The sequence below is a fragment of the Thermothelomyces heterothallicus genome (assembly GCF_042370625.1).
Source record: "Thermothelomyces heterothallicus CBS 202.75 unplaced genomic scaffold P884_scaffold_1, whole genome shotgun sequence".
Taxonomy (NCBI): domain Eukaryota; kingdom Fungi; phylum Ascomycota; class Sordariomycetes; order Sordariales; family Chaetomiaceae; genus Thermothelomyces; species Thermothelomyces heterothallicus.
The window spans coordinates 446,884-457,894 of NW_027192562.1; the positions used below are offsets into that span (position 1 = coordinate 446,884).

Sequence of the window (11,011 nt, forward strand, 5' to 3'; positions counted from 1 at the left end):
AAAAGGAAAGCCCAATGAAAGCCCAATGCCATGCTTGAAATCACGCTCCAAACGCCGTAATCTCGTCATACTGATCGTGTGTACCATGCATCATTCATTTCGAAGAGTTTGCTCAACCGGTCCTTTGGCAGCCTTCTTGGCAATCCAATCCCTCCTCTAAATATTGATTTAGTCATAAATGTCCTCGTCCATGGAATCCGGCGCAACCTCGTCCAGCGCCTCGTCCTCGTCAACCATCATATCCTCGTCCTCACCCTCGCTGTCGGGGTGGTTTGGAATGACAGTCACCTTCCCGTCAACCAGCTCGACGTTAGCCACCTCGCCATCGCGGATGCTGCCCCGCAGGATGAGGATCGCCATGCGGTTGAGCACCTCCTTCTCGAGCAGGCGCTGCAGCGGGCGGGCGCCGTAGACCGGAGAGTACCCGGCGGCGCCGAGCTTGTCCTTGGCCGCGTCCGAGACGCGGATGGTGACGTTGCGGTCGTTGTCCTGCAGGCGCTTCTGGATCTCGGCGATGCGCAGGTCGACAATCTTGCGGATCTCGCGGCGCGTGAGGCGGTTGAAGATGACAATCGACGAGATGCGGTTGAGGAACTCCGGGAGGAAGTAGTTGCGCAGCGCGTTCATGACCAGCTCCTTGGTCGTCGGGTCGACCTTGCCGTCCTTGCCGTTGGGCCGGGACAGGTACTCGGCGCCGAGGTTGGACGTCATGACGACGATGCAGTTCTTGGCGTCCACGATGCGGCCCTGGCCGTCCGTGATGCGGCCGTCGTCCATGAGCTGGAGCAGGACGGTCAGGACCTCCTTCGCCGCCTTCTCGACTTCGTCAAACAGCAGAATCGAGAAGGGCTTGCGGCGGAGGGCCTCGGTCAGCTGGCCGCCGGCGTCGTGGCCGACGTAGCCGGGCGGGGCGCCGATCATGCGGCTGAGCGAGTGCCGCTCCTGGTACTCGGACATGTCGAACCGGATCATGGCCTTGGGGTCGTCGAACAGGAACTCGGCGAGCGCCTTGGTGAGCAGCGTCTTGCCGGTACCGGACGGGCCGCAGAAGAGGAAGCTCGGAGGCTGGTTCGGGTTCGCGAGCCCGGACCGCTGTAGCCGGATGGCGTTGGAAACCGACTGGACCGCCTCCTTCTGGCCGACCACGATCTTGCTCAGGGCCTGCTCCATGTGGAGCAGCCTCTCCTTCTCGGACGTCTTCAGCCGCGTCACCGGGATGCCCGTCCAGCGCGCCACGATCTCGTTGATCTGATCGGGCCCGACGACGTCGGTGACCATAGCACCGCCAGTGTCGGGCCCGCTCTCGTTGAGAGCAGCGTCGGCAGCGGCCTTTTCCCTCTCCAGCCGCTTGATGATCTGCTCTTGCTCGGGAATGGCGTAGTACTGAAGGTCGGCGGCGCGGCTGTGGTCGCCCATCCTGCTGGCATCCTCCGCCTTCACGCGCAGGTTCTCCAGCTTCAGCCTGGCTTCCTGGATGTCTTTGCCGCGCTGCCGCTCCCGCTCGTACTTCTCGCGCAGGGGCCGTAACTCCTCCTCGACGTTCTGGGCGTCCTGCTTCGCCTGGGCAAGGCGGGCCTTGGAAGCCTCGTCCTTCTCGCGGGACAGGGCGTGGATCTCGATCTTCAGCTGCCGCAGCCGACGCTCGAGGGAGTCGATGATCTCGGGCTGCGATTCGCGGGCGACCCGGACGGCGGCTGCCGCCTCGTCGATCAGGTCCACGGCCGAATCAGGGAGTCTCCGGGACGTCAGGTAGCGGGCGGCGAGGTTTGCTGCGGCAACGATGGCTCCGTCGGCGATGTTGACACCGTGGTGGACCTCGTACTTCTCCTTGAGGCCGCGGAGGATGGAGATGGTCTCCGGGATCGACGGCTCCTTGACAATGACTTGCTGGAAGCGCCGCTCAAAAGCGGCGTCCTTCTCGATGTACTTGCGGTACTCGGCCAACGTGGTCGCGCCGATGCAGTGGAGCTGGCCCCTCGCGAGCATGGGCTTGAGCAGGTTGGCGGCGTCCATGCCGCCCTCGCCCGACGAGCCGGCACCCATGAGGAGGTGGATCTCGTCGACGAAGAGGACGATCATGTCCTTGGATTCTTCAATCTCCTTGAGGACGCTCTTCATGCGCTCCTCGAACTCGCCCCTGTACTTGCTGCCGGCCACCAGGGCTCCCACGTCGAGGGAAAGCAGCTTGCAAGCGGCCAGGTTGTCGGGAACGTCTGCATTGACGATGCGCTGGGCGAGACCCTCGACGACGGTCGTCTTGCCCACGCCTGGCTCGCCGATGAGAACCGGGTTGTTCTTGGTACGGCGCGAGAGGATGCGGATAACGCGCCGGATCTCCTCCTCACGGCCGATGACCGGGTCCAGCTTGCCTTCCCTGGCCATGGCGGTCATGTCGACGGTGAACTTTGCGAGGTTCTCGTTCTCCTCTTCCGCGTCGGCATTCCGCGAGTCTACGCGCTTGGTGCCCCGGATGGCAGAGATGGCGTCCTGGATGAGCTTCGGCTTCGGGATGTTGGCCTCCTTGAGGGCCGTCTGGATCGTGTGATCCTCGGCTAGGGCGGTGATGAGGTGGTCGACGGCTATGTATGTGTCCTTCTGTACTTTTTGCAGCTCCATTGCCTTCCGGAGGACCGTATTGAAGCTGGGCGCCATCGAGACTTGGTCCGGAGGCGGATCTTGACTCGGCAGCCGAACGAGTGTCTTCTTGAGGGCACGGTCGAACTGCTGCGGGTCGCCGTGGGCGCGCTCGATAACCTGGCGGAAGAGGGTGCTCGTGGTGCCTGGGGCGGCATTCTGCTGGTCCCTACTCGGGTCTGGCAGGGGATCGAGAAGGGCTACTGCCAGATGAACCGGCAGCAGCTGTGAATGTGCGTATTGCTCGGCCAGGGCCATGGCGTCTTCCAACGCCTTTTTGGCCCTGTCGGTGAACTCCATTTTTGAATTCATGGCGAATTAGTGCTTGCGAGACGTGATGTCTCTCGGGTTGTTGTGTATCGTCGCTGTTGAGCTCCGTCAAAAGTTCTCGGTATTGGTCGAAGCAATAATTTGGAATCGAAGCTTGAATGGTCCAAGTGACGTCAGGCTTCGGTCGGGTCTGCAGTGCTCTTTGCACTCGGCAGTTGTTGGGTTAACTTGTTGTTTGTGGATGTTGAGTTTTGTGTACCTAAAAAAAGGAATCAAAGAAACGGAAACCGTTCTGCTCAACGACAAGGTGAGGAGAATTTATATCGCGACCTGTCTGTGTGGAGAGATGTCGTCCTTGGCCTTCAAGCAGAAGCTGGAAGTGGGGTGACGATGCCAGTCGTCGCGGGGAGCACTGAGGGAGTAGCGGGACGCAGCTAGGAGTAGCGAGCAGCAGCTGGTAGTTACCAGTTGACCTTGCTCGGCCGCATCTTCCCGGCGCCGTTAGGCTCCAGAAGCAGCTCGAACATTCGGGCCAACGCGGGGCAGCGAGCGGCCAATGAGGGGCATTGAGTTCGGTCTAAGCCAAGCCAAGACTACCCGGTGGTTAGTGCTGACTAATTAGTTCAGTACTACCACCTGTCTCCCGACAGGTGGGGCCAAAACCCCCGGACATACCAATATTGCCGGACACATCACCACCAAATTTCCTATACTTTCGTGTCTATACAAAAGGTACCATCAAGTTCAATTACCCTTGTAACAGTAGCCTCAAATAGCTATAAATAGTCTAATTATAAACTAGGTTCTAAAAAGCTTAAAAACGTAGTAAAATTTAATTCTATCCGGTTATAATTAGTTAAATAATTAGTTATATAACTTGCCTTCGTCTCCCTCTCCCTTTATATTATACTCCTTATCCCTATCGCTCTTAATTGTAGTAATACCTTCTCTTTTAGCCTCCTAGCGATAGTTATTATCTTCTATCCCTAGTGTTACTATCCCTAGTATTACTATCCCTAGTATTACTATCCCTAGTATAGCTACTACTAACTTATAGGTATATCGCTTCTTAAACCTCCTAATATTAAACTAGTGCTAGCCTCTCTTGGTAGTAGTTACGTACCCCTAAGACTAAACCTCTGTCTAGTCAGATGGAGAGGAGCGTCAGCTTAAAGTGTCTAGTATATCCAGGCACTCGTGGATGTAGCAGACAAGTCTAGCCTCCTAGATAGCGGTTACGATAGACGTAGGGACGGCGACAATAATGCCCCTCTAGGCAGATATAAAAGAGCCTACCTACGTAGGAAAAGATAACCAAACTTACAAGTAAAAGAAGAACCTCATTATCGTATAAATAATATTATAATAGCAGTCCGTTGCTATTACTATTAATCCCTTCTATAAAAACTGTCTATCGTCCTTATTATTGTTCCTTAGCACCTCCTAGATAGGCACCCCCTATTTATATCTAGTATATATATAACTTGTTTAGAACCGGAAAAACGAATCTACAACCTATACCCCTCTAGTCATACTAAGAGGTTCCTACCCTAGTCTAATATCCTTAATAATAGCTATATATAGTAACTCCTTCTTAACCCTAGATAGAGATAGTGACTTAGTATCCTCCTCTTACTTATCTTTACTATCTATAAAGTCAAATCTATTATCGTTACTATTGTCAATTGACATTATAGATATACCGCTAATCTATATCCTAAGACGCTTAAGGGATAGGAGTTTAACTTCTAATAACGGCTTCTTCGCTAACCAAGGGATTAGGACTTCCTTTCTATCTTCTAAGTTAAAAAACGCTAGTAGCTAACGCTCCTTTAGTAGAACCTAAAGAGGGTAGTTATTATTAAGAGGAAGATAGTTGTTCTTATTAGTCTTTTCTAGGAATTTAGTAAAGGTTACTATATAAAGGCGATACTTATTAGTACTAGGAATCTTATTTTTAAGGCACTTCTTCTAGACTTTATATTCCTCCTTATAATCCTATTTAATCTGTTTAATGGTAATATAGGTAGCTTTTTAACTAGTATCTTAAATAGCCTTAGTACTCTTCTAAGCCTAGATCTCCTAAACCTAATAAATATATTAAATAATTATATTTATTATAACCTCTTCTATTAGCTTAATAAGTTAGCCTTATATTTTCTTAGTAGATAATATAGCTAGATAGGCTCTCTTATCCTTTATAAAGTTCTTAAGATATTTATATACTAGCTAACCTTTATTAACTATTAATATAATATTCTAAAAATGTTCTTATATTAGTAAACTAAAAAGCTTAAAATACTACTTTTAGATATAATTAATACCTTTTTTTATATATATTTATTACTTATTATTAGGAATTATTATAGGATATCTAATAGCTATATTAGATAACATTTTCTCCTTAATCTAATCTATTATAATATATTAGTTTAGTAGAAAAAGACTAGTCTTTTCGAATCCTATTATAATATTTTGATATCTAAAACTAGCCTCCTAGATTTCCTAGAATCCTTTGATAAAGTCTACCTATATAAATGTAAGATCGCTATTTCGAACTACCTACTAGAGATATTATTAATATACTTCCTTAAGATAACAAAAGACCTTTATATCTATTAGCTAGATAAAATATATCAAATAGGGAGGGAGGAAGATAATAAGAATGTCAAACAAGAGATAATATTTATAAAGTTTAAGGTTATAATATCTATAAAGTTATCTAAGATAAGTAGCTAATATATATATTCTTCTAATAATATAGATATATAGATTAAATCTTTAGGAGTAATATTATCTAGGTTAATAAAATATATACTAAGAGTAAAACTATAGTTATAATAGTTATAACTAAACTATTCCTTAAAGCTTATATTATATTATTAGAACTTAGTATAGATAGTAAAGGAATATTTATTAAAATAATATATTTAATCTATTATTATCTTAGAGTTATTAAATACTATATCTAACTTATAGAATTATATCTTATTATTAAGACCTTTAATATCTTAATCTTCTAATAGCTATTATTTAAAGATATAAAATACTAGAATAGTATTACTAACTATATTTCTAATACTAATTAGGCTTATTAACTCTTAATTATAAAGATCTAAAATCTCTAGCTAAGAAATTACTATAGTAAGTATTCTATATTAATATCTAGGAAAGGGAACTAACCTTCTTCTTCTTATCTATTTTAACTATTAAGATCTTAAACCACCTATTTAATATTATAAGTATATATCTAGTCTTATCTATATTCTAATAACTAGATATAATAATCTTATATATTTTAATAATATCCTTAAGTTTATTAAAGAATACCTCTAGATCCTCTATCTACTACTTAGCTAAGAGTCGGTTTACTTTAACTAGTTTAAAGAATATTAGCTAAAACTATAGATAATCCTACTTCTAATATAACCACTAGTACTTACTAACAAGAGGGTAAGGAGGATTATAATATACCTATAAACGGTTAATAGTATCTTTAAGAAGATCTTTAGTAGCAAGAGAACCAGATTCGATAAGCTAGTACGTGTATCCTTCGAGGGCAGAATCTTCATCGTTTCGAAGCGACCAAGGTCTTCTAATCGCGTTACTACTAGTGGCTAGAAGACTAGTATCCTTCAAAGACTTCAAGTGCCGGCTAACCTAGGTCTTTCTAATCTTGAATAGTTAAGCTACGTGCCGTATACTAGGTTCGTTTCTATAGGGTAAGCGGCTAGTTCGGTGGTACGTTCGAGCAGCAAGGAGCCATTTGGCGGCCTGTATACTAGCTGGTTCCTAGATATAGTCGGTTAGAGGCATCGTATATAGGAAAGTGGTTAAATTAGGCTTATGGCAGTGGTTATATCTTCGAATATAGGGAGTTGACTGGTAAAATTGGATATATATTTGGACGCGTACCTGTCCGGCAATATTGGCATGTCCGGGGGTTTTGGCCCTACCTGTCGGGAGACAGGTAGTAGTACTGAACTAATTAGTCAGCACTAACCACCGGGTAACTCCGTAGCGGCTCAGCCCACTGGCTTCCCTTTCTGACACTAACAGCACGGCGGCACAATTGGGAGGATTCGCATCATTTGGGCAAGCGACCCACAAGGCTTGACTCGGAACAACCACCGTCACGGTGCAGCTTAGCGGCTTTGCATCATCAGCAATTGCGTTTCTTCTTTTGTTTATTCCTTTGTAATTTTTCCTCCCTTTGGACCTGAGCAGCATCCCTTGGTCTGAAGAGCTCTGTTGTTGATGAACCCTAGATACAGCTCTAGGTAGGTTGCATCAAGTTAATAGTGGGGCCAATGCAATTGACAGGCTTCCCCGTTTCTTAGAGACGGTAATTGTGACGTTCTCATGCGTCACATCGATCAAGCACGTACTCGGACCCGGATTACCATCATGCGATCATAGTGTAGGGGTCGATATCATACCGCTGGCAAAGATGCGGACACCAGGAACTGCTCCAAGGTCCGCTTCATGTTCCGCAGCATCAAACGCGTGATTGGAACCACGGCCATGGCTGCCAACCGGAGCGTGATCCACTTCACCGAGGCCATGAAGTTGGTCTACGGAAACATCGATCACGTATCGGAAGACGCCGCCCGCAGCTGGACCGCCCCCGACAAGCCCGGCGCCGGTGGCCATCGTGGGCGGTACCTCTGGACAGATGCCTTCGGCGTCGTCAACCTCATCACCCTCTCCAGGGAAACCTCCTCTCCGGTCTACCTCACTTTGGCCAGGCAGCTTGCCAAGACGGTCCACGACGTTCTCGGCCGCACCCGCGACGGCGGAGCCCGCCTGCCCGGGGCCACCGACGCCGAGCCCCTCAGCGGCGGCCTCCGCATCGGCAAGCTCGACGAGCATGGCCCGGACTGCGACGGCCAGTATCACCACTACCTGACCCTCTGGATGTTTGCGCTCAACCGCCTCGCTCTCGCGACCGGCGACAAGGACTATAACCGGCTCGCCGTGCAGCTGGCCAAGGCCATCCACCCGCGCTTCGTCATCCGTCGAGACGGAGGCGGCCGCGACCACGACGCCGTCCGCATGGTCTGGAAGGTCTCCACGGACATGGACACCGTCCTGGTGCCGTCCGAAGGCCACCTGGACGCGGCGACCGGCTTCGTGGTCTACCGGCTGCTGCAGCAGACAGCGGAGCGTCTGGATGGTCCCTCGTCCTCGGGCATCCTGGCCCGCGAGATTGACGATTACAAACGGCTCATGAACCGGGGCGGGAAGCTGACGGCGAGTCGGGACCCGCTCGACCTGGGCATGGGGCTGTGGATGTGTCATTTCTACAAGGAGGAAGAGTGGGCCACGCGGCTGGGGAAAGAGAGTCTCGAGATGGCAAGGACCATACTGGATGCGAAGAAGGGATTGATGGCCCGGGACGCATCAAGACGGCTGGCGTTCAGGGAATTTGGCACGTGTCTGGGCTTGCGGTGCTACGGGGCCGACGAGGAGATTGAGAGCGGGGTAGAGGCGGTGGTGAACTTCTGGCACCATTACATCGAATCCTCCACGGAGGAGGACCTTCGCCCGATCTCGCTGGTCATGTACGCCGCAGCCTTGATACCTGGAGGTGAGTCCGGAGCACCCCTGCTCGTTGTGGAAGACTGCTCAACTGATGACCGGTGTGCTAGCTTGGCGCGACGGATATCTCTCGCAGTAGGCACGTCTATGACAATGCCCGTAGACGAGGTAGCGAATAGGCTCTTTCACTGGTTTGGTTTATCAACTCAATTCATTCTACGGGTAATAAAGGGCATCGCAAGATCTGTAGATTCCGAAGATACAATGCTAAGCCAGGGTTAGGGCTAGAGATGAAGGCCGTTTTCCCCGACTAGTTACCTGCCAAGTCGACTAACTAAATCGATTGAATCCATCCATCAATCAACAACCAATCGAACCTGGTCTTCACTCTCTTATCAACTCGGCATAGTGCAGCCCCGAATCATCGCCGACGCTCACCCGCCCCGACGCGCGAGGCTTGCAGGTCAACATGCAGTACGCCGGGTTGCTACGGCGCTCGTTCGCAACAAGCCGTCAATTGGCTGGAGCCAGAATGAGCACAAGCACAAGCACAAGCACGAGCGCGAGCGCGAGCGCGAACGCGAGCACGAGCACGGTGCCGATCGGCAAGCGGAGCATCCTCGCCATCTTCGCCCGCGGAGGCACATCCAACGGCCTCGTGCTTTGGAAGAAGGACCTGCCGCCCAGCGCCCAGTGTATGTAAAGAAGCACCATCTCGAGTTGTCGCCCTGTCCTCCATTGGAAAAAGATCATGTTTATCACACTCTGCTGCTCCGGCCGACGATTGGACTGCCCGGCTAACTCGACCAACGGGGCCCGCTGTGTTGCCCGCGCTCATGGGCTCGCCGGATCCGTATGGCCGCCAGCTCAACGGCATGGGATCGGGCATCTCGTCCACTTCAAAGATCTGCATCCTGGCGCCAAGCTCGGACACCAACATGGCCGACGTCGACTTCACCTTTGTGCAGGTCGGCGTCAAGGACGGGAGCCTGGACATGGCCGGCAACTGCGGCAACATGCTGTCCATCGTCGGGCCCGTCGCCTTTGATGCCGGCCTGTCTCAGCATCGCGAGGCGGAGACCGACTCTGAAACCGGCGAGCGGACGGCTGTGGTGCGCATCTTGAACACGAACACGCGCAAGGTCGTGCACTCGAGGTTCCGCATCAGTGGTGACCCTCCTTCGTATTGCCCACAGGGAGCCTATGAGATGGATGGAGTTCCCGGGAAGCAATCGAGAATCAACCTCGGCTTCATCAGCCCCGGCGGCGCCGCCACCGGCAAGACTTTGCCGACAGGCAACCCGGTCGACACGCTTGACCTGCCGGACGGCAGCACCATTGAGGCTTCCCTCGTCGATGTGTCCAACCCGGGCGTCTTTGTACGCGTGTCGGACCTCGGCATTCAGGATCCCGCCTCCCTGACTCCTGCCGCCGTCGAGGCCGACGCGCCGCTCAAAGCCCGCCTGGAACACATCCGCCGGGCCGGTGCCTCCTTAATGGGTCTCGATCCCAACACGGAGAGCGTACCCAAGATTGTGCTCGTGTTCCCGTCCGACGTTACCCGGCAGAGCGGTGGCATCAACATCAAGTGTCTCGCTCTGTCCATGGGCCAGGCACACAAGGCGGTTCCGCTGACCTTGGGGCTGTGTTTGGGCGCCGCCGCGCGACTGCCGGGAACAATACCGCACCAGCTCGCTGTCGGCGCTAACGAGAGCGACACCATTGTCGTTGGCCACCCGGGAGGCAAGCTAGACGTTTCCGCCAAGGTCGAGGACGAGCAGGTCCTGACGGTCGATCTGTCGAGGACTGCGCGCGTGCTGATGACGGGATCAGTATTTTACTAATTGTGGGCAGTGGTGCGCCGATGTTGACCTTCAAGAACAGCATGTGAGCGTGGAGTAACTAAGCATATTGGCCGCCAGCCCTCCATGTTCAACAGCCGCAAGCGAACCCTCTGAGGCCACGATGAGTAGAGATGAGGCTGACGCGAGGGCCCCGGTCTTAAACGGGAGCCGTTACCCGAACAAGGTCATTTCTCGGGCCCGCTCATACACTACCTCGTGCCCTACGTCGCAACCCTTGTAACAATACCCAATAAGAGAAGCTTATCGGACTCTGATCGACGGTCAACCCATCCTGCCGGCTGAGGAAATAACCAGCCGAATAGAACGGCCAGGTCTGGCCAACAAAACATGCTCTCAACCACCACTTACTACGTAGTCAGCGTTGAAATTTCTCCTGGTCCGAGACTAGTCTGACGGGGACTGAAGAGTAACTACCAGTAGATTTTTTTAATTCGTTTTTTTGTTTTAGCGGACGCAGGCAGATCCCCGTATCCGGTAGCATTACCTCGTATAGCTTAGCCACGGTCGCTGGCAAATCCGAAGCCGTCGGCCCGAGCCCCATTTCCTCTGCCCTGGGGACTGCTGCCCTGCCCAAAAGTTCCTGAGATCATCCAGATAGCCCTGTCCGAGTAAGATACGCGGCGGCATCACAGGGCGTCAAAACAGACGCGATGTCTTTGGCGCGTTATGCGCTCGCGAGGAGAGGAGGGGAGAAAGGGGGG

The 11,011-nt window shown here is 51.2% G+C and overlaps 2 protein-coding genes across 2 annotated transcripts; one reads left to right on the top strand and one right to left on the bottom strand.

Moving 5' to 3' along the window:
* Positions 1-168: 168 nt before the first annotated feature.
* P884DRAFT_190924 (heat shock protein HSP98) lies at positions 169-2,946 on the bottom strand (the record flags this gene model as incomplete). The annotated part of the gene is made up of 1 exon (XM_069437552.1): positions 169-2,946. The coding sequence occupies one exon, from the start codon at positions 2,944-2,946 to the stop codon at positions 169-171; it is 2,778 nt and encodes a 925-aa protein (XP_069301439.1).
* A 4,482-nt stretch (positions 2,947-7,428) lies between these two features.
* P884DRAFT_190638 (PrpF protein-domain-containing protein) lies at positions 7,429-10,289 on the top strand (the record flags this gene model as incomplete). Its single annotated transcript, XM_069437528.1, has 3 exons — positions 7,429-8,498; positions 9,031-9,144; positions 9,434-10,289. The coding sequence occupies 3 exons, from the start codon at positions 7,429-7,431 to the stop codon at positions 10,287-10,289; spliced, it is 2,040 nt and encodes a 679-aa protein (XP_069301440.1).
* Between the last annotated feature and the right edge of the window lie 722 nt (positions 10,290-11,011).